The sequence below is a fragment of the Pteropus medius genome, unplaced genomic scaffold, assembly GCF_902729225.1.
Source record: "Pteropus medius unplaced genomic scaffold, Ma_sr-lr_union100, whole genome shotgun sequence".
In the NCBI taxonomy this organism is placed as follows: Eukaryota; Metazoa; Chordata; class Mammalia; order Chiroptera; family Pteropodidae; genus Pteropus; species Pteropus medius.
In genome coordinates this window covers 975625-999534 of record NW_024351546.1, presented here as the reverse complement: position 1 = coordinate 999534, position 23910 = coordinate 975625, and the positions used below count along the sequence as shown (strand labels likewise).

The 23910-nt window shown below is 44.7% G+C and overlaps 1 protein-coding gene across 1 annotated transcript in view; it reads left to right on the top strand.

Moving 5' to 3' along the window:
- Positions 1-22053, top strand: part of UROC1 (urocanate hydratase 1) — a 39984-nt gene extending 17931 nt beyond the window's left edge. The window contains 8 exon segments of the mRNA XM_039843631.1: positions 4225-4286; positions 4653-4833; positions 5120-5217; positions 5969-6041; positions 6606-6727; positions 8409-8479; positions 16999-17220; positions 18445-22053. Coding sequence (XP_039699565.1) covers positions 4225-4286; positions 4653-4833; positions 5120-5217; positions 5969-6041; positions 6606-6727; positions 8409-8479; positions 16999-17220; positions 18445-18582 — 967 coding nt within the window. The 3' untranslated portion in view covers positions 18583-22053.
- The last annotated feature ends 1857 nt before the right edge of the window (positions 22054-23910 follow it).

Here is a 23910-nt window from a genome sequence, read left to right as displayed (position 1 = left end):
TATTGAATAAGAATGGCGATAGTGGACAGCCTTGCCTTGTTCCTGACCTTAGAGGGAAGGTTTTTATTTTTTCACCATTAAGTCTAATGTTGGCTGAGTGTTTGTTGTATATGGCCTTTATTATGTTAAGGCACTTTCCTTCTATACCGATTTTGTTAAGTGTTTTGATCATAAATGGATGCTGTATCTTGTCAAAGGCTTTTTCTGCATCTATTGATATGATGATATGATTCTTATTTTTTAATTTGTTTATGTGGTGTATCACACTAATCAATTTGCGTATGTTGAACCATCCCTGTGCCCTAAGATGAAGCCTATTTGATCGTGATGTATAATCTTTTTAATATGTTGCTGTATTCAGTTTGCTAATATTTTATTTAGGATTTTTGCATCTGTGTTCATGAGAGATATTGATCTATATTTTTCTTTTTTGTGTGTTGTCTTTACCAGGTTTTGGTATCAAAGTAATATTGACCTCATAAAATGAGTTAGAAAGTATTGCCTCCTCTTCAATTTTTCGGAAGAGTTTGAGAAGAATAGGTGTTAAGTCTTCATTGAATATTTGGTGGAATTCACTGGTGAAGCCATCTGGTCCTGGACTTTTACTTTTTGGTAGGTTTTTGATGATTGTTTCAATTTCCATACTACTGATCGGCCTATTTAGATTTTCCAGTTCTTCTTGATGCAGTCTAGGAAGGTTATATCTTTCTAAGTACTAGTCCATTTCTTCTACATTATTAAATTTAGTATTATATACTTTTTCATGCTATTCTTGTATGATCCTTTGTATTTCTGCGGTATCCGTCATAATTTCTCCTCTTTCATCCCTGATTTTGTTTATGTCCTTTCTCCTTTTTCTTCAGTGAGTCTAGCCAGGGGTTTGTCAAATTTATTAACCTTCTCAAAGAACTAGCTCCATGTTGCGTTTCTCTTTTCTTTTTCTTTTGTTTTCAATTTCATTTGACTCTGCTCTAATTTTGATTATTTCTTTCGTTCTGCTGACTTTAGCCTTCATTTGTTCTTCCTTTCCTAGTTTTTTAAGATGAAGTGTTAGGTTGTTTATTTGGACTTGTTCTGGTTTTTGGAGATAGGCTTGTAATGATATGAACTTTTTTCTTTTGACCGTTTTTGCCACATCCCAAAAGTTTTGATATGTTGTACTATCATTATCATTCATTTCCATGTATCTCTTGATCTCTCTTATATTTCTTCTCTGACTCAGTCATTCCTCAGTAGCATGTTGTTTAATCTCCATGCATTGTGGTTCTTCCCTCTTTCATTTTACAGCTGATCTCCAGCTTCAAAGCATATTCAAAGAATATGGTTGGTATGATTTCAACCTTCTTATATTTGTTGAGGCTACTTCTGTGTCCCAGTATGTGATCAGTTCTTGAGAATGTTCCATGTGCACTAGAGAAGAATGTATAAGCAGCTGTTTTGGGATGGAAGGCTCTGTAAATGTCAATTATGTCCAGTTGGTCTCATGTGTCATTTAAGGATGTTATTTCCTTATTGATTTTCTGTTTGGATGATCTGTCCATATCCAACAGTGGAGTAATTAGGTCCCCTACTACGATAGTGTTTTGGTCTGTTTCTCCCTTTAGTTCTGTTTGTAATTGGTTTACATATTTCGGGGCTCCCTGATTGGGAGCAAAAATATTAATAAGTGTTATGTCTTCTCGTTGCATGATTCCCTTTATCATTATGAAGTGTCCCTCAATGTGTTTCTTTACCTTTTTTATCTCGAAGTCTGTTTTGTCTGATATTAGTACCACTACTCCCACTTTTCTCTGAATGCCATTTGCTTGAAATATAATTTTCCACCCTTTCACTTTGAGTCTATATTTGTCTTTGGAACTGAAAATTGTCTCCTGGAGGCAGCATATGGTTGTATTTTTTTTTTTTTTGATCCAGTCTGCAGTTCTGTGCCTTTTTATTGGTGAGTTCAGTCTATTTACATTTAGGGTGATTATTGAAATATGAGATTTTCCTATAGCCATTTTATCTTTTGCTTTCTGGTACTTTAGTGTTTACATTGCTTCCTTGTCCTTGTGTGTCTGTTTTTTGGGGGGAGGGGTTGGGTTTTATGGATTGTCTTTCTGGTCCTTCTTGTTTTATGTCATATGCTTCAATTCTGAATCTTTGGCGTGTGGTTACCATAACAAATATGTAGAGGATAGTTATATATATATTAGTCCATTTTCTTTTGTGTGTGCCTTATCTCCATTCCCCTTTGGAATCTGGATCTTTGAATCCTCCCCTTGTCTGTTATAGTTGTCTCAATTTGTCCCTATGAAAGCTGAACGTTCATTACTATCTTACAATAGCAAATCCCTTCTTATTGTTTAAGCTTAAAATGCCCTGTTCTTAATAAGGGTTGTATTCCTTTGCTTCTATTCGCCTGCTAGTCACCTTACTTGTATTTAGTTAGTTAGTTAGTTAGTTAGTTAGTTAGTTAGTTAGTTAGTTAGTTAGTTATGTCATTCTGTTTTAGGTGAGCTGACCCCTTTCAGTATTTCCTGTAATGCAGGCCTCTTAGTGGAGAATTCCCTCAATTTTTGTATGTCCGGAAAGGTCTTAATTTCTCCTTCATATCTAAAGGAGAGCTTTGCTGGATACATTATTTATTCTAGGCTGGTAGTTCCTTTCATTTAATAGTTTGAATATTTGATTCCACTCCTTTCTGGCTTATATGGTTTGTGCTGAGAAATCCAACAATAATCTAATGGGGTTTCCTTTATAGGTTACCATCTTCTTTTCCCTAGATGCCCTGAGAATTCTGTCTTTGTCACTGATTTTTGATAATTTTAATACAATGTGTCTTGGTGAAGGCCTTTTTGGGTTGAGATAATCGAGTGGTCTGTTGACTTCTTGAATTCCAAGCTCCAGCTCATTCCTTAAATTTGGGAAATTCTCATCAACTATTTGTCCAAAAATGCTTTCTGAACTCTGCTCTTTTTCCTCCCCTTTGATAATGCCCATTATTCTTATGTTTCCTCTCCTGATATTATCAGCTAGTTCTTGTATTTCCCTTTCATTATTTTTCATTCTTTGGTTTCTCTCTTCCTTCTGATTTATTTATAGATTTCTGTCTTTGATATCACTGATCCTTTCCTCCATTTGGTCGACTCTATTTCCCAAGCTTGCTATTTCATTTTTCAGCTCTTTCAGTGTGTTCTTCATTTCTAGAAGTTCTATTTGGTTCTTGTTGAGGGTTTCAATCTCTTTGCTAAAGAACTCGTTCTGCTGATCTAGTTGTTTTTTCAATTTCTGGAATTGTTATATGAATTATTTTGGATCTCATTGAGTTTTTCAGAAGTACCATCCTGAATTCTCTGTCATTTAAGTCACATATTTCCATGTCTTTAAGTTTATTTTCTGGAGATTTTTCTCTTTCTTCCTAAAATGCCTTGTCACCTTGGTTATTCATGATGTTTAATGGACTATTTCTCTTACTGGGCATTAATGGAAGTGTATTCTGCTTTTTTCCCAGAAAAATTTATTATATAAAGGTCTCTCTTATTGCTAAGATGGCATTTTTATTTTGGTTTTCAGTAGGTGGCATCTAAGCCTCTTGGATCCTTGCTTTATATAAAGTCCTAAAGTGTTAACAACAGTTTCGGTAGCATTTGCTCAGATTTCCTGGGGCTCTGAAGTATTCAGTCTTGAAGGGGCCCTCTGGGTTGGGGATGGGGGCTACAGCTCAGCCTTTCTGTTTGCATCTGCCACTGGTAATAATCAACTGTTGCTTCTCGCCGTCCCCACTTCCCCATCATCCCCACTTCTCTGCGTTTCGCTCTGATCCCTGGGCACTGACGCTGCATGGAGCTCACAGCTCTCTTAGGGTTGTTCAGGGAAACTGTCGCACCTTGTCCCCTGCCCTTCTTCCTTCAAGGAGCTCTGGCTGCAAGATGCAGCTTCTTTGTTTCCCCCAGTCTATTACCCGACTCTCGGGGTTCTGACCTGTGGTAGCTCTAATGTACAGATCCTTTGCTGAGATGCGCTTGTGTACAGGTTGGGTGTTTTTGTTGAGTTGTAGATGTTCAGCTTATTGTTGTTTCAAGGAGGAATATCTGGGGATGTCTCTCGCTTTGTCATATTTCTGACGTCGCTCCTCCCATAACAGTTTTGCTATTCTGCATTCTCACCAGTTGGGTGTTGGTTGGGGTGGACAGCTGTGGGCAGGTGTGATAGGGTCATATGTTCTGCTCTTGTGCCCTCTAGGGAAGCAAGAGGGAAAAAGGAGGTGCTCAGCCTTGATTACCATGGCATTGTGGTGGATCTTTGTGGTAAGTACGGCGTTGGAGTCTACAGCCTTGGAGACCTCAATTGAACCTCCCTCTCCAGCCAAGGTCCCAATGGTGGCCATGTGCTCCTGGGACACAAAGCTTTAAATGCTGGCTTGAGGCTCTGCTCCCAGCTTTCATGGCCCTGATCCTGGCCCAAGCCCACAGTGGCCTATGTTCTTTGTGGGTGGAGGAAGTAGTGTGTGGGGGTATGTAAGATTAGCCTCAGTCACTAGCTACTGAACGTGTGGGCTGGAAAATGTGCTGCAATCCCCTCCTGGCTGGTCCCTAAGCTGGGGCCCCAGATGCTGCCTGCCCCTGCCCTGGGCAGGTGCTGCCCTGCACTGACTATCCTACACTTCCTCAGGGAGTGCCTGGTCCACAAATTGGACACAACAGGGGAGCTCTTGGTGGACCTGGGGTCAGATCAGACACCCTGCCACAACCCATTCAGTGGTGGCTATTATCCCGTGCAGCCTGGTTTTGCAGAGGCCCAAAGCCTCATGGCCTCTGACTCTGCCACATTCAAGGACCTGGTCCAGGAAAGGTGATACATGTCCCAGGGCATGAGGAAGGGTCAGGAGTGGCTGCACACTGGAAAGAGCTTTGGGACTGGACAGCTGCGGCCTCTGCATTGTTCTCCAGTGGCTAGCTGTGTGGCCTTGAGCAAGACCCTCAACTTCTCTGAGCCTCTGTCTCCTCCTCTGTCAGACAGGGTGGAAGTCAGCAGAGCTGGCTGAGCTCCTTGAGGTGACAGTGATGGGGCGGAGAGGGCCCATTCTCAGAGCCTCACTAGTGGGCAGAGCTGACAGCTGACTACTGGCCTGTTGCAGTCTGAAGATGCAAGTCTCAGCTATCAACAGGGTGGCCAAGGAGAACTTCTTCTTTTGGGACTATGATAACACCTTCCTCTTGGAGGTCCAGAGAGCAGGTGAGAGAAGGGAGGGTTGGCAAGGGAGGCCCCATCCTCCTCAGGCTGAGAGGAACCAAGATGCTGGCATTGGGCACAATCCTCTCCCTCCAGCCAGGAGTGGCCAGCAGATGCCCAGGAAAGGCAGAGGCCATGATATGCAGGTTTTACTGTCCCCCTGCCCAGGCCTTCTGGAAGCTGGTCCTACCAGCTTGACACCTCTGGCCTCAGTTTCTCCATTTTCCTTAAGAATATAAAGCACCATAAAGAGAGTAAGTACAATGCTCAGGTATAAGCTCCAGTGCAAAAAATTGCAGCTTTACTTTTCCATGAAGGAAACTTTTTTCCCTTTAAAACAGGTGATTCATTCATGAGTTATAAAGTTCAGAAAATACAAAAAAGTTCAGTGAAAAGTCTACTTCCCAGCCCTGTCTCTGGCACCAGCTCTTTCCCCCACCACCCAGAACCTGCAGGTTCTGGGGTTCTTGTCTGGACATAGATGCGGCAGACACGAGCATGTGTACACGCTGTCCCCCCACCCCATACATCAAGGGCCTATCTACTCCAGCCAGCGCTGCACTTGCTATCTCTTCTTCTTTTACCTGAAAAGAGACCTGATGTTGCTTCCCTATCAGAAAAGAGTACTTCCTAAGTCTTTCCCTGGGCTCTTTGTTTAAATTGCCATCTGGATTGTGGTGTGTGTCTTCATCTTAGGGTAGGGCCTGCCAGCCCTGATGCCCTCCAAGTGATTGTGCAGCAGCTCTGTCCACAGGAGCCAACGTGGAGAAGAAAGGTGCCAAAAGGACAGAGTTCTGCTACCCCTCGTACGTCTAGCATGTTATGGGGTAAGTGATGGGGCCCCTTCCAGTGTCTGGGTCTTGGATATTCAGGTCAGAAAAGCCTCTCCTCTGATCGCTGTTGAGATCCCAGAGTGGCCACCACACCAGGTCATGGGATTCCACCACAGAATGAAGGTGAAGAAGAAATGAAGCCATGAGAGACCTTGTACTGGGCCTCAGCGAGAGGACAAAGAGGCTGCAGAGGCCTGGAGCCAAGATCACCTCCAGTACCCACGACCCTAAATGCTGTGTCTGAGGAGCTGTCCATCCCACGGCCTGGCCATGGGCCTGAGTGGGTGGCTGATGGCAGGATCTCTGAAATTTCATGTCCAATTAGTGACTTAGTGGCTTCTAACAACAATTCTAAACACTGGAGCCCCCACTTTACTACACATGCCCACATACAATGTCCCCCTAATAGAAACCCCCAACTCACACATAGCCTTCACCTCCTCTCAGTTCTTGAACATATGCCAGCTTCTTCCCCTTGTATCTTGGCCTTGGCTCAGCCAGTGGATACAGCCAGCTTGGGAAGAACCCCAAGGTGACTGAGACATTTTGTCTTTGTAGGGACAAATTCTCCTAGGGATTTGGGCCTTTCCACTAGGTATGCACATCGGGGGATCCCGAGGACCTGGCATTCACTGATCAGCTGGCCACATCTGTGCTGGAGGAAGCCATTGCTGGTGGAGGTGAGGCTGTTGAGTTGGAGATGCTGGAGGGTAGGTGGCCCCCAGAGTCTCCCATAGCAAGCTTGCCTGGCAATGCAAGGCAGACCTCCCCACCACCCCACTACTCATCCTCTGCCTGGCCCATGTGGGCAGAGGGGCACATGGCTTCCAATTTATGCCTATCAACAGTGCTTCTGATTCTTTGTAGCTGCTTTCTGTGATCTTTCTGTGCCTTCTGCCTTCCACATATGCTAGGTCCACTCTGCTTATTACATGCCAGAGACTTTCCAGTTGATCAGTGATTTCTCTGATACAGAGTGTTGGTTCTGCCTTTCCACATAGATGGGGTGGTCGTTTAACCACAGTCCACTCTCATGTAGTGGATTTGACGTGTTGTTTATCATGTGGAGAAGAGAAGGCAGTTATTTTACAAGACTTCCTCAGCTATCAGAGCTCCTACCCCCATTTCTCTGCAGCTTTTTTATAAGTCCAGGGGGGGCCTTTTCTCCCAGTGTTTTTCTGTGTGGGCTATTCAGCCTTTGTTGCTTGTTTTAAATCCCAGGAGGCCATTTTCACCCTGCTGTCCACATCCGAGTTGGATAGGGTCTGGTTTACAGGGATCCAGGGTTTGAGAACCAGGCTGAGATTGTGCCAAGCCACTTATTGGGAGGAGCCAGGCTGGAGGAGGTCTCTTGGGAAAGGAAGTGAAAGTAGGGGCCTTCTCTTGGGAATCTGGTCAGAGATCTCCTGAGGCTTCCAGGTGTTAGAACAACTGTACAGCCCTCAGTAGGTAGTTGGTCGGTGTTCAACAACCAGCCCTCCAAGAAGAGGCCCTGAGCTGTTGCATCTGCTGATGGCCACGGTCTAAATACTCTCAAGGCGGCTGATTTCCAGTGAGACTCTACATGGAGTAGCAGTAGTATTTCCACCAGGCAGATAACCTTGAAAATATAGATCCTCCTAAAAGGTAGTGATGACTTGTGAGCATTACCTTCATTTTGAATAAAAATTTTAAAGTGTAATTTTATTTAATTGAAATTTAATGATGTCTGTGTTAATTACTGGCTCACACAATTCCTGAATATTTAGCAGTCTACTCTCGCAAGCTGGTAGGAGCATCTCCGGAGCTCCAATGCTACCATCCTCTTCTACATACCATTCATACTTTAACCAAATTGCCTGTCTTACTTAGATAGGCCAAGTTTCTTCCCACCTCAGGAACTTTACACTTGCTGTCTCCTCTGACTAGAACACTGTTTCTTCAGATCTTCATGTAGGTTGTTCCCCCTTAGCATTTAGGACATAGCTTGACTGTCACCATCTCAGAGAGGATTTTGGTTCCCCTGATCTGCCATCCTAGTGACTACTTCACCACACTCTTATTTTCTTGATGGCCTGCAGCAGTCTTTATTCCCAGTGCCTGGCATGACACTTGAAAGATGATGAGGGAGTGAATGTATCAGGCAGGGGGCTGCACATGTCCATGCATTAATTTACATGACCATAGTCATTGCTGATTCTGAAAATCAGCTAGCCTTGTGTGGTACTTGGGAGAGCGTCTCCTTGACCACTAATCTGGGCTCCAGTGATAGGTGAAGAACAGGTACTTGTGCTGAACAGCCTACAAGAGGGAGAGTCTACGCCCTATCTCAGGTCAGGGGCTCCTGGTGCCCATGACACCCCTCTCCCTCTCTCCCTGCAGTGAACCCAGCTGTGACTCTGCAGTATGTGGACAACATTCACTGGATCCAGGAGGCTGCCAAGCACTAGCTGGTGAGGTCTTGGCCTGGTCGGGGGAAGGGGTGAGCCACCGACTGTCCACCTTGCCAGTAGATGATGTGCAATGAGGGTTAGCTGGGGCTGCTGCCATCACTGGTACTGCTATTAAACTGCTATAATTGTTATCATCACAGAGCCTGATGAGTTCTAGTCCCGGGGAAGCTTTCTCATTCCCAGCACCTGAGGCTTTTTCTATCATGGAGGGGATCCCAAGGGAAGGAGGTAAACACTTAGGAACACCATCTGCATCACTTTTTCCAAGGAATTGGTCCATTTCATCTAAGTTCTCAAATTTGTGGGTATAGAGTTGTATTCTTTATTATCTTTTTAATGTCTGTGGGGTTGGTTGTGATGTCTCCTCTGTCATTCCTGATATTGGTCATTTGTGCCTTCTCTCTTTCTTATGGATCAGTCTGAACAAAAGTTTATCAATTTTATTGATCTTCTCAAAGAAGTTTTTAGTTTGACTTTTTTCATTTGCTTCTCTGCTTCCAAATTCATTGATTTCTGCTCTAATTTTTCATGTGTCCTTCCTTCTGCTTGCTTTTGGTTCAATTTGCTATTCTTTCTGGAAGGTAAAAGTAACCTCTTTCTGAGATTACTGAGTTGAGACCTTTTTCTTTTCTAACATAGATATTTAATGCTATAAATTCATCTCTAAACATGGCTTCAGCTGCATCCTACAAATTTTATATAATGTATTTTCATTTTCACCCAGTTCAAAATATTAAATTTCCTTTGATACTTCCTCTTTGATCTATGTGTTATTTGAAAGTACGTTTTTTTAATTTTCACATTTTGGGTGAATTTTCAGATATCTTTCTGTTCCCAACTTCTGGTTTAATTCTATTATGGTCTGAGAACTTAATGTGTATTATTACTGTTCTTTTAAATTCGTTCAGGAGTTCATGGCCCAGAATGTGGTCTATCTTGGAGCTCTTGAGAACATGTGTTCTGTTGTCATTTTGGTGGATTATCCTTGAAATATTAATTAGGTCAGGTTGGTTAATAATGCTGTTCGAGTCACCTAAATTCTTACTGATGTTCTGCTTATTTATTCTATAAATTACTGAGAGCGTGGTGAGGTCTCCAACTCTATTTGTGGATTTGTCTGTTTCACCTTTAAGTTCTTATCCATTTTGTCCTATGGATTTTAAAGCTCTGTTGTTAGATGCACATTCATTTAGGTTTATTATGTCTTTTTATAGAATTGACCTCTTTATTATTACATCATGTCCCTCTTTATCCTTGATCATATTCCTAGTCCTGAAATTCTCTGATATTAACATAGTTTATGTTTATATCTTATGGCCACTGTAATAAATTACCACAAACTTAGTGGCTTAAAACAACACAAATGTATCTTCCCACAGTTCTGAAGGTCAGAAGTCTGAAGTCAGTTTCAGTGCATTAAAGTCAAGGTATTGGCTGGGCCATGACATCTCACGAGGCTCTAGGGGACAATCTGCTTCCTGGCCTTTTCTAGCTTCTAGAGCTTCGTTTCTTGGATTTCTTGGCTCATGGCCTTTCCCAGTCTTCACAGCCCAGCACCAAGAAAAGGCATTCTCAGGATTCTCCCTGATCGTCTCTGTGAGCACCCAGTGAGGTTTTTGGAGTAAAAGCTGCCAGAGTGTGCAAGCCCCTTTATATCTGTATCCTAGAGGCCTCACAGTCCCAGGGCTCATGTTTGTCTTAGCAATTTGTTAGATACTTGTTAAGTGACCAGGTTGGGTTCTGTTTCTCTATGCAAGTAAATGCCTGTCTCTCTCCAGATTTCAGGTTAGTTAGTTGCCCTGCGACCTCAGTTCTCTGATGGGGTCAAGTAAAATTATTAAAATTGCAGTGTGTTCCCCACTCCCTATCCTTTTCTTTGTTTTATGGGTGGGAGTGATGCTCTTTGGCTTTCTATATCTCTGAGCTAAAACCATGATCACCTCCCTTTTAATTCTATTATTCTTTCTGCTTCTGAGGTATTTTGTCTGGCATTCAGTGCTAGAGAGCATAACTATAGGAAAGGATAATAGTAGATAAGTGGGCATTTGTCACTTCTCCTTCATTTGCTCAGGTTTGCAAACAAATTATTGCTGTTTCTAGAGTTACCTGTTTCCAGTTCCCCATCTGTCCTTCAGGCCTGGGTAGTGCTGGCTCAGCCAGTGGGGCCTATGGATGCCCACTTGTGTGTTGGCCAGAGCCTGTCCTGGCCCCAGTCCACCTCATTCAGGGAATGACATGTGGTGGTCTTTGTTTCCACAGACATGGTTGTGCAGAACTTTGTGGGCAATGCCTTTTGGGCTCCTGTGGAAGGCACAGGGATTCCCTTGAGAGTCCTGGGGCCTGCCTCCCCTGAGCTTCCTCTGCTGAAGGCTTTGCTGTGATATTTTCCTTGTGTGAGCTGGAAGTTGGAGAGATAGAACATTGGGGTGGACATAGGGAAGTATCCTGCACAGCCACTCTTCCTTTTGGGGTTTCACCCTGTCACACAGGACATTAAGGCTGTAAGAACCGGAATCACCCCTTTCGTATAAGTTTTCACATTGCATTCACAGATGTTTCCTCAGAAATTCTCACAGTGCTGTCTTTTCATTCTACCTTAGGTTCCCAGGGAAGATGAACTAGGATGCAGGAAACCTGGGTTCTAGGCCCCCCTGGGTTCCCAACTCACGGCTCTGCCCTGGCCAGTCCTGTTTCCAGTTTGTACCATGAGGAAATTGGGGCTTCTGGAAGGGTCTCATTCTGGCTGACATTTACAGTTCCATAATGCAGATGTCCACTTTAATTCTGTGACCACTTCTAACATTTGGGAGGTTTTCCTGTACCATCCAGCAATTTTTTTTGACACCAGCTGAGTGTCCCATGATTCAACTCAATTCTGACACTCCCTACCTGGAAACAGTCTCAGATCGCACAGGTTATGGGCTCAGTCCCACAAGACTGTTCTTACCCTACTTCAGATGCTAATCACAAGCCCAGGTTGTTACTTGCTTCTGACTAACTGGCTACAGATTGGAGGTTCCCACAATCCCCTCCTTGTCTTCTATTAATTTGTAGAGTGGCTCATAGAACTCAGGAAACCCATTTACTCACTAGATTACTGATTACAAAGGAGATCAAAGGATATTGTTACCGGAGAGTGGGGTTCCCCTCTCAGCGTGTTGTCCAGGTTCTTGATGTCTCAAACAAGAATCGAGCAAGACACCGAAATGCAGCAGAAAAGAATAGCTTTATTAGAAGTGATAGTATACTTACAGATGTGGAAGTGGGCCTGAGCAAGAGAAGCATGGCTCAAAAAGGGCTCACGTGTCCAAGGGCACAGTAATAAAGTCTTTGGGGTTTTTATACCTATTTGCTGTAGGTAGTCACTTTTCTTAGGGGAGTAGGCTTCCTTGATTGACGACTAAGATTACGGGACTCAGTGATTCATCATTTGCTTTCTGTGCATGTTCATTCCCAGAATTCAGTCTGTTGGGATATTAATGAACTTCCAGGCACAGTCATGATGATATAATAAGGCTCAGGTGAATTGCAGGTCGTTGGGATGTTCCTTGTGCAGGTGCATGAGACTGGCTGAAACTAGTACTCAATTTTCTGCTTACTTGTTTCCTTGTGTGAATTACTTTTAGCCCCCAAATGCCTTCTGGTTTGCTTAATTGTGGGTGGACTAGGGTGATCCTATTTAGAAATAGGATGACTTCAGTGTCTTTGCAGGCGGGCCCGAAACCCCCTACCTAACTTTCCTGCTTAACTCTTTTCTAAAAGCCACGAACCCCTTCATTATTAGTATGGATGTTGAGGGACTGGAGGTCTCTTCTCTCTCTGCTTCCTGCTGAGGAGAGTCGTAGTCCCTGCCTATTTGGGTTTCATGGAGTTCTTTCCCTTTCTGCCTTAGTCAGGATGGGGTCTTGGGTTTCCTGCTGAAGTGCCACCCCAGTCCCTAGATAAGGAAAAAGATACAAACTTGTTACTTAAATCATATCTAGTTACATTTCTATTATTGATTTGCCTATCAAGCAAGTAACGAAAATCAAGCTTGATTAATATATTTCGTAAAAAAAAAAAAACCTGGGTTAAAAGGTCGCCTCCCTTCTCAGACTCCAAGGGCCCTGTTTTGGCCTAAAGCCATTCCTGTCTTATAATGGGCCAAGGAAAATGCTGAGTTTCAGAGATCCTTATCAGTAGCCAGAGGACCTGAATTACCAGTTTCAAGGTAATTAAGTTTGAGAAAAAGAGTCTTTCTCCACAGAAAAGAGGAAAGAAAAGACTTAACTAGGTTTACTAAAAAGATTAAGAATTTTGCAAGTGATTGCCCATATCGATATGTCAACAGTCGATAAAGATATACATAGGGAGAGGTATTGACAGAGGAGCTTAGGTCCTTGTGGAGTTTGAAGCCCAGCACAGTGGAACGTGGAAGCATTCTGGTTCCCCAACCAGAAGTTCTTCAAACCCCATTCTTTTTGAGTTCTTATGGAGGCTTCATTACGGAGACATGATTGATTGAATCGTTGGCCATTGGTGATCAATTCAACTTCCAGCCCCACCCACCTCCCTGGAGGCCTTGGGGTGGAACTGAAAGTTAGAGCCCTCTATTCTTCATTGGTTTCCCTAGCAACCAACCCCTATTCTTAGGTGGGAGTCCACAGGTCACCTCATTAACATAATAAAAGACATCTTTCTCTTTCTCAAAACTTAGGAATTCCAAGGGTTTTAGGAATTCTGTGCCAGAAACAAAGGGATGAAGCCCAAATATATATTTCTTATAAACCACAATATCACATCTGCTGCTAAGAATAGTGAATAACTAATACTTAATGCACGTGGATCATGTGACAAGAATTGCTAGACTCTTTGAATCTACTCTCTCATCTAATCTTAGGAGGAAAATACATTTTACAAATGAGGAAACTGAGGCACCAAGAGGTTAAGGAGCTTCAGGAGCTGCACCTGCACAGGGTTTGCCTCCCTGGGGAGTCACCCGAGGAAGCTCCCTGGCCAAACTGGATGCCTGGCTATCCAGAGCAGCAGGGGGCACTGCAGCTTCAGAGAGGAAGACAGCTCCTCAGGTCTGGCTATCTCTGAACTGAGCCAGTTTTGGCCAGATCAAGCCTGGACTTGTCCTTCAGAGCCAAGTCTTTCAGCACTCAAACTTCCTAGGGCTTGCTTGGCTGGAATTCGGAGCTGCAGCTCAGTCAGGTGGCTCTAATTAATGGAAAATATAACTGAAGTGTGTTTTCTTTCCAATACAAAGGCTGGAGAAAACCAGGTAGAAAAGAGCACCTGGTTATTGGGTATCTGGCCTTTTGGTGCTGGATTTGCTGAGTGGGTTCTAGAGGTGAAGAGTGACTCTGAAAGGGGAGTAACTTGCCCAAGACCACAGAGCTGGTGGTGGAGCTGGGATCTGGACCCAGATCCATCACCTCCCAGGATCCACTCATCATTGCCCACAGGACAACAGAGGGCAAGAAGGGATAGGGCAGAGCAGTGGGGAGTCAGCAACACGAGGCTTTGAGGCAGGACACAGCAGGGTCAGAATTCAGGCAGGACACTGCTCGCCTTAACCGCCTGCACTTGGGGCTCCTGTGAGAGGGAAGGCTCCTTGTAAATTCCCAAGTTGCTCCCACCCCCAAGGCTGCCTCCAGGCTCTGTGAATAGGGACATGTCCTGACAAGATGCAGACATCAATGCCTTGCATCCTGGCTGTGCTCGAGGGCTCTTTTAGGAAAGTGCCTCATATTCATGTTGGAATCCATCAGACTCACAGGTACGTAATTTAATCTGTTAGATACTCCTACAAAGTTTACTGCAAAAATAAGCAGGAAAAAATCTGTCCCATGACCATTCCTGTTTCAAGAGGAGACCACGTCCAGCACCACCTTTATTTTTTTCTTTGTTGTATGGAAATCCATGTTTCTAAATAGTAAGCTTACCCTGATATTTCTTGATTTACTTTTAGTTTAGTGAATTGTTTATTGGCTTCCTGTTTTGGAGAACTTACATATCCCCGACAATCAACATCAGTTGTGTGTCATTTTCTGCTCCCTCTGTTGCCTCTGTCTCCTTGGAGCCCCTCTTTCTGATTGCTTGCTTGGTGTCTGTCCTTGTGTTGGCTATCCAGCTGCCCTCTCTATCTGTCTGTCTCTCTGCTCTTTTAGAGAGGGAGCCTACAGGCAAGCTGCAGCCCTATCTGCTCAGGGACCTTTGGACTATGGGCTGCAGAGCAGGAGAGGTCACTAGTCAGTCTCTGGTCTTGGACTTGTTGGTTCTCCTGTCCTTGTAGGGAGGGTGCAGTCGGTTCTGGGAGCTAGGTGGGAAGGACAGGGCTTCACTGTTTGGTGTTGAGTGAGACCTTTTCCTTAATCTCTGTATTTCTATGTTTGCTCTCTCACCTTCCAACTTGCTTCCTGTTCCCACACCCGGATCCAGCCCCAGGGCCCATGTCTTTGAGGAATAAATGCATGTATTCAATCCACCCTCTTTATCCAGATACTGACATTTTCCCCCTGAGAGCGCATCTCAAACTTGAATGTGCACAGGAATTTCCTGGGAGCTTGTTAAAATGGAGTTTCTGACGAGGCAGGTCTGGAATGGGGTAGATCAGCATTTCTAACCAGCTCCTATAATGCTGCTTCTGCTAGCCGGAGGACCACTCTGAGTAGCCAGGACATTGAGAGCTCCTGCCATCTGTGTACATAGGCCTCCTTCACCCTTCCCACCCCTCATGCAGTGGGGACCATCTTCATATGTACAGTTTTGTAGCAAAGTTAAGAGCATGGAATATGAATTTGATCTGTCTGTATAAGTTAAGCTGTTGAGCTTTGTTTCTTGACAAAATGGCCATAATAATAGCAAATGCTTTGTAGGCTAGTGGTGAAGATTAAATGAGTTAATAATAGCTAAGACTTATGTAGTGCATAACATGTGTGAGGTCTTCTAAGAAATTTGCATGTTAGCTTATCTAATTTTCACAACAGTCCCATCTAAGAAATAGGTACTACCCAGCAGAGATAAGTAACTTTGCCCAGGTGTCACAGTGAGCTGGGGTTGCAGGAGGCATGGCCCAAATGCATGTACCGACCCAAACTGAATCTCTTGTAAAGGAGCCAGAACAGGGCCTGGCACTTGGCATATCTCCTATAAATGTTAACCTCTATCATGTGTATGCTATTTGTGATCTCAGGTTCAAAAATGGTGGGTGTTTTAAATTTTGATAGCTACTACCAAATTTTCTGCTATAAAAATTTCTGTTTGCATAACCTCATCAATATTAAATGTGATTACTCACTGAATGTTAACACAGGATTTACCAGGCTGGTGGGCAAGAAGTAATAAATTCTTGTTTTGATTTGAATTGCTCACTCCCTGGTTTTTGAGTTGTGTGCTTTTTCTTATAGATTTGCAGGCATTTTGATATTCTAGATATTAAATGGATGTATTGGATATATGTCGCTTTTCTTTGAACTTAGTTTAAAGCATCTGAGCTGGCTGGGTTCTCCAGGTGGCAGATGCTGAGGTAGGGCTGGGAGTATGCAAAAGCCCAGGTGCAGGCTGGCATCAACACCAGGCTGATGGCCAGGCAGGGGCAGCTTCTGTGCTCAGGGTGGGGAGCACTGATAGCTCTTGGGACAGAGGGTTACTCACTTTCTTGGTGGGAACTGACTGAAATTGTCAATAGGATCCAGACTGGGCAGAGAAGCAGGTAAGGCCAGACAGGTTTGAAGGATCTGAGACTAGAGAAACTGAAGGTACTTTCCAGGTGTGGGAAGGAGGAAGAGCAAATTCACTGGCAGTGGGTACTGAAAGGCCAGATGCTGTGGTCCCAGGGGTTTGCATTTGTCAGGTGCTGACAAGATCCAAGGTATTTCTTGTGTGCGTAACTGAAGGGGATACGTGAAGTGTAGTGATACAAACTGAGGAGGAACTTTGGCCCTTGATATTGACATCAGGGGTGAGGATAGAAGTCCAAGAGTGCCAGGAAGGAGAGGGTTCTCACGGCTGATGGAGAAAAAGCACAGGCCAAACTTATGGAAAGTGGAATAGCATTAACATACTCAAGTAGGATTCAAATGACATTTTTTTAAGAAACAAGCGACCACAAGAACATAATGAACTTGTGAGAGAAGGTAGTCAAAACAGTACTAAGAGTAATGCGTTAATTAGAAAACAAGAAATGCTAAAAATAAAAGAACTTAGCCTTCAGATCAAGTAATCAGGACCTAAAATACACCTCCAAAACAAGCAAAAGAAAAAAATAAGGAGGATAAAGAACATAAAGAGAAAATCAGGATGAATGACAATTGAATTGAGCCATACAAGAGATCTCCAAGGAAGCACTCTGAGAACCGCAGGAGGAGATCATGTCATGTTCAGGTGGTCAGGCTTCAAGGAAGATGTAACACAGGAGTGGGTCCTGCAGGTAGACTCCGGGTCCACGGGTTAAAGCTCACAAGGCATGAGTGGGCAGCAAAGAACCATGAAGTTCCTGCATCCTGTCATGAGGGTGCAGCCTCTGTCTGCAGAGGTTGACCACAGTGCATCCTCAAACAACAGTTCCAGAATGTTCCAAAACTCACTTGTGTTTCTGCCTGCTCTGCACAGGGTTAGGACCCAGGAGTGACTTGAAAACTCTTGCTTCTTACAAGGGTGAGGTAATTAACGGGGGTTTTGGCCTCATGCTGGATGGGACCCAGGAGGCTGAGCAGAAGGCCAAGGTGATGCTCTGTTGGGACATCTCCAATGGAGTAAGTCACCCCAAACCTCTTCCTTGCCTTCTCTATTGGTGGCTCTGCCCCTTCTGACTGCAGACCTGAGACAGAATTCTGCCCCTTTTACCCCAGAAATGGTCAGGAGCCCGTCCTGCTGTTTCTGCTCATTCGTGTCTTTCCTTATCAGCTGCCTGCATCTCTCCTGGGCTGTTTCCAGAGGCTCCTTTCATCTCCCGGCCTCTGGACTTCCCTTTCAGTCTAGCCTCTGTCCTCACAGGGGGCCCCTGGCATCCAACCTTGCCTTCTCAGTGAGAGCACCCCCACTGCTGGTGTGGAGAGGCCTTCTTTTAAAGCTTTATCTTTTACCATTTCTAAGGGGGCTCAGAGAGTGCAGGACCAAAGCTAGAACAGCCTCTGGCTGTGCAGCTGTGATCAGCCTTACTGTGATCCAGAGTGGGCTGTGTGTGTGTGTGTGTGTGTGTGTGTGTGTGTGGCGGGCTGGGGCAGGGAATCCATCCTTTCCAGGACTACATCATAGGCATCTAAGAAGGGAGAACAAAGGAGAAGTCAGGTGGTAATGGGGAAGGGTATGTGCAGCCATGAGCAAAATGGGGAGCTAAATGCCAGAGCCCACAGAGTTGGACATTGAGTGGCCCACAGGATGGACATGAGATTGGAGGTGGGGGGTAAGCCTGGAGGGCTTGACTACCTGGAAGTCCCCAGCAGAGGGAGATCATCATCCTGAAGGCAGCGAAGCAGTGAGAAGATGGACTGGGAGAGGTGTGGAGGGATGTGTAGACAGGGGTTGGCAAGAATAGCAGCAGAGAGTTTGGGGAGGTGCCATGACCATTGTTTAGGAAGCCCTAATGACAGAAATAGAGAGAAAGTGGACCAGAGAGAGATTTTTAAGGCAGAGTCAAGGTGGATGTGCATTCTATGAGGCCAAAGAGGAAGGGTGGTACCTGAGTGCCTGGCTTGTGCCCCTACATGGAATAGCGAGGCTGGGCAAAGGGATAACCAGGTTTAGATCAAAGAGAAAAGTAAATAGTAGTCTGGCCAAGAGAGGAGGAGGTCTAAGTCAAGAGAGGGGCCAGGACAGACACAAAGACTACTGGCCCCACTGATAGCATAGAGGGTCCCTGACGTGGAGGAGGACAGAATATTTGAGCCCGGCCCCAGTGTGTGTTCAGAATGCCTTGTTGGTAACCCAGTGATGTTAGCACCAACTGCTATACCACCCTCTCTGCACTCTACTGGCAGGTGGCCTGCCGTTGGTCTGGGAACTGGAAGGCCTACGAGATCATCTGCCAGACAATGCAGGAGAACAAGGGCTTGGTGGTGACACTCCCACATGAGGTCGCAGATGAGCACATGCTCCAGCAGGCCTTGTGGCCATGAGCAGGAGTCCAAGAGCTGGCTGTGGCCTTCTTGTCCTCCTTGGTCCCTGTCCTCACCCTCACAGCCATACCTGCCTTCCACTGCACACCTCTGTCTCCTGGGTCAGGAGCTCCAAATGCGTGCCCTCATTTGGCTTCATCATACCCTAGAAGGTGCCACTGCTGTCCTCAATTCCCAGATAAACCAGTTGAGGCCCAGAGAGATGGAACCATTTCTTCATGGCCATGCTGCTCCTCTAGGAACCTGAAATGGCAGTGAAAATCTTGTTTGGGGATATGGCTCAAGCTTAGACCCTGGAAGCTTTGGGGATGGGCATACTGTGAATACTGGCTGAGCTGGGTGTCAACCAAGTCCTTTCTAAACCTCTTGCCATTCCTTCTCCTACTAAGGAGGTGGGCTTTTTTATCAATCACTCTGCCTCCTGTCCACTTTCCAACCATCCAGGAAGCTCTCTTTCCATCTGCTAGCCTGTTTGTCTATGCAGGTACTTTCTGTACCTATGTGCCCTCAGCTCTGGGCACAAAGGAATGTGACCAGGCCCTGGGCTTGGAGATGTCCAAGGAGGAAGACAGGAAAATAAAGGGTTAACCAGAGAGCTGTGGAAGGTGGCGTGGGCAGGGTAGACATGGGATGGTGGAAAGGGGGAAGGCAGGGCTCTGCCCTAAAGGATAGTGATACTTTGTTGAGAAAAAAGGGAGAGGTCGGGTACTACCCATGGCTGATTGCTTATGACAGAAGTTCACTCAGGAGCCCTGTTTGGGACCAGAAGTCTTCCATGAGCCGTATGGGACCTGAGGCTGGATTCTGGCACACACCTCACCCCTGCCAGATCTCAGAGCCCAATCTCAATTAAGATGACTCAGGCAAAGTGGATTATGTGGCTATATTTTTCCAGGACCTCATTCTGAAGCAGGTGTTTCTCTTTTTAAGAAGTGACAATAGTTCTACTTTACTCTGCACCCAGTTATGAAAAGGAGCCAAGTGGAGAGATGAGTTCCCTGCCCTTTTTCCATCCTTTCTGCCCCACCAACTGATGTTGGGACCTGCTCCTTTTCCTGTAAATGTTCAGAGCCATGTAGGGAATCAGGCAATCACTGCCTGTGTAGCAGGCTCCCTTGGTGGCCTCACCACACTTGCTGGCTGTCCACACTAGGAGACCCTTCCCCTGCATGACCTCACCATGCAAAGCGGAACAGCTTTGACTATGTACATCATTCTCATTAGTTCCTGGCCTTAGTTCAGGACACAGCTAGACCCATAACAAACTTGAAAATGACTCATCCTAAACAAAAAATTGAGGTAGAAATTGAGGAATGGCTCTTTAAGGAACTACAGAAAACTTGACACCCTTCCCCCTCCATGTCTACAGAGAGAGGCCAGTCTAGCTGGATTCTGAGTTCTCATCATTTAACATTTTATGTTTCCTCACCAGTGGTCATCTCCCCTATTCCCATACTTACAAAACCCAATTTTGTCTGGGCAGCAATATCCTCAATAGAAATAGTTGATTTTCCAGGCTTCCTTGCAATTAGGAATAAGTGGCCACCTGGCCTAGTTCTGACCCACGAGATGAGGTGGAAGTCTGCCAGGCAGAACTTCTGGGAAAGCTGTTGTTTTTCTATTAAAAATGGACAGATGTGGCTGGATTGCTTTTTGCCTTTGCCCCTTCTTTATGCTAGAAGCTCAGGTGTGATGCTGGACGTACAGCAACCATGCTGTGACCATGAAGACCACAGAGGCACACAGAGGGTACACATGGAAAGGCAGAGGTGCCTGGGCTCTGGTAGTGTACAGAGCTGCTGTTCTAGCCCCAGCTTGGCCCGCTCTAGACTCCTTGGTCCTCACCCGTTAAAGCCATCCCAACATGGCTTTTGTTCCACACAGAGTACACAGCATCTAAACTGTCATATCTTCTGTCAACGTCTTCAAGGAAAGCACCCTTGTGCATATAGCTACATGAACATTCCCTGTTCCAAGAAGATATATTCAATTTTAAGACCAGGCCCTCCTGTCATCCTGTTTTCCACCCAGCATCTTCCCTTATTAAGGTTAGGCAGGGATCGATTGCCAGCTTTGGGCCAAGGTCTCAGGTGGCTTCTACCCATGTGCAAGGGCCTCAGACCCCTTTTGGTCCCATAGCAAACCATGCCAGTGAGCAGGCCACTTCACTGAGCCACAGCACGTCAGCCTGCTGCCGGCTGCCATCAGGGAGAAGGAACAACTGACATCCAGAGTGGGGATATGACAGGCCTCAGTGGGAACCTGGGGCAGCTGACCACAGCCTCAGCAGTTGTGGAGTAGATGGAAAAGCATGGCTATTTAGCGTGCCAAGTTCAGTCTTATTTTTCAGAAAGGAGTGACAAGAGAAAAATTCTGAGATGTCCTAGATTAAATTACAGCTCGTGGAGAGTGGGAGAAAGAGAAAAGGGTAATTAACCAGTTAATAGCTGTGGGTCAACTAACAAAAGACTATTACATCCCTGAATGTATGTTGGAGCTTTGAATCAACTTCCAGGTGGCTATCTAAAAAGAAATGGACGGCCACCAGATGCTACCACATCTTGCTCATGCTTGAACTTTCTGGACTATTGCCCACAATCAATCAAAAGTAGTAAATATTTCTTCCTTATGAACTGTGCATCTATCTTAGAACTGTCCCTGCTTCACCTTTCCCCCCACCCCCACTAATCTAAAGCCAGGGTAAATTCTTTCAAAACAGCCGACATCTTTAAAAGAGCCCCATCAGATGGTGGACATGTTCATCTTCTCCATCTAGCCCTGCTGCTGATGATTTAGACTGCATGCCCATGACCTGATCCTTTTCCTGGCTAGCATTGTGGCTCAATAAACCCTTTCTTTCAGAAAAGCTTTCAGCAGCGAAGGTTTTTGTTTAACAGTGAAGATGCGTAGTCCACTTAGAAAGGCTTTCATCAAAATGATTGAAATAGAAACCAATAGGCTGTGATAGGCTTGAGCTGCCTTGAAAATTCAAGGTTATGAATTCCTCAGGGCCTTTTCCTGGGCTGTCTCTGCTCCCTGGCAATCAGATATTTTTCTTGCTGGCCAGCACAGTTCAGTTCAGGAGGGCTTTGGCTGAATGATGCACTCTCTTGCCTTGGCTTTCCGGAGTAGGTTCCCACACTGGGATCTGGGGTCTGGACCTGACCTACAATTGCATTTTGTTTGGCCTGCCCACTTTAAAAATTTTTTGACTTTGTCACCAATCTTTACAAATGGAAAGATTTAACTTAAAACTCCAGACTTTACATTTACTTAAAGAAATCAAGAGGTCAGACCACACTGTGCTCTCACTGCCTCAGTGACAGCAATCAGCTGGAGGCCCTTTAGAACTGTGCTTGTTTTGTCCAAATTTCCACAGTTTCTACCAACTCCTACTGTATTCCAATGGCAAGGCCAAGTGTGTTTGTTTATTCTCGGGTGTGAGCTGCTGATTTCTTACACATTTGTGTCTCCTGCATGTTCTCTGTTGGGACTTGAATCTGTGTCTGTATTAGAGTTCTCCAGAGAAACAGAACCAATAGAGGATATATCTATATATCTATACGTATATAATATAGATGTATAGCTATTTATAGATAGATAGATAGATAGATAGATAGATAGATACAGATGATATTATGTATCATGGTAGTAGTCCCGTGATCTGCTGTCTGCAAGTTGGAGACCCAGGAAAGCCGTTGGTGTGATTCAGTCTGAATCTGAAGGCCTGAGAATCAGGGAAACTAATGGAGATGTTACCAGGGCAGAGGTCCTCGCCCTTCTTAGGACAGAAATCAAGAGAGGCGGCGAAACAGTTTTGCAGATGGAAAGGTTTATTAAAGCGAAAGCTTGATGCACCAAGGGAATGCACCCTGAAGGAGAATGAATGTGACTCCCTGAGGTTTACAGGTATGGCATATTTATGGGCACTCTGAGAGTAGAGGCCATCCCTTATTTTCCTCTGGTCCCTCCCCAACACTTGTAGAGGTTTCTTTTTATTGCATGTGCGGTGTGACTACATACTACTTTAAGTGTGGGGTGTTTCATTAGCATTTTAAATCTCCACTCCTGGGCATAGTTTAAATCAGGGAAGCTCTCCTTGAGAACACTCTTGAGCCTTACTGAGCATGTGTGGTGATAGGGACTGTCCCTTGTCGCTGTCCTTGATGCCAATCAGGGCCGATATTCTTGTGAAACTTACCAGGCTCCAGCAGCTGACTTTTTGGACTAATTCAACAGCAAGAAGTTGCCCTCCTGTCTCACTGTAAATCCCAGTCCCAGGACAGGGGAAGATGAAATGAGATGTTGTAGCTTAATCAGTGAGGCAGGAAAAAGTGGATGGATTCCTCTTTCCTATGCCTTTTTTTTCTATTCCGGCCCTCCAAGATTGCATGAAGCCTACCTGCTTTGTGGAGGGCCAGCTACTTTATTAACCCACTCATTCAAATGAAAATCTCATGTGGAAATACCCTCATAGACACATCCAGAGAACATGCTTAAAGTGGCCCACTCAAATTGACATATAAAATTAACTGTTATTGGGATCCTTGATGGAGAAGTTTCCTTTTACTCTGTGATATGATTTATAATAAGAAATACATATTTGGTTTTCGTCCTCATTTTTGGCACAGAGCTTCTAAAACTGCTGGAATTTCTTAAGTGATAAGAGTGATAAAGATGTTTTGATATTCATAACAAACTCCTTTCCAGCACACATAAGTTTATGTTAATGAAGTGACTTTTGGAAAGTGCCTACTGGGTAAGGGGTTGGTTGCCTGGGGAATCAACCAGTGTGATTGCAGGGTTGGAACTTTTAGTCGCACCCCCTGACCTCGGGAAAGGAGAGGAGCTGGTGTTTGAATGAATCATCAATGGCCAATGATTTAATCAATCATGCCTGCGTAATGAAGCCTCCATTAAAAACAAAACAAAACAAAATAAAATGGTGGGGCTAGAGAGCTTCCAGGTTGGTGAACACATAGAGTCAGGGAATGAAGTGCTTGGAGAGAGTGTGGAAACTCTGAGCCCTTTCCTCATACCTTGCCCTATGTACCTCTTCCATCTGGCTGTTCCTGAGTTATGTCTCTTTATGATTGTAAACGTAAAAATAAAAAAGCCAAAGTGGAAGGAAACAAATGTTTATTTATTTATTTATTTATTTTGCGATCAAAAAGAATTGCAATCTGAAGGCATAGATTCAGGCAGAAACCCAAATTATGGAATGAAGGCAAGAGATTTTTATGAGAAAGGGAAGGGAAATAATTACATAAATGAAAGAAAGGAATTTCTATTGGTGTTAACAAACTGAGTTACCCTTTAGCTATACAG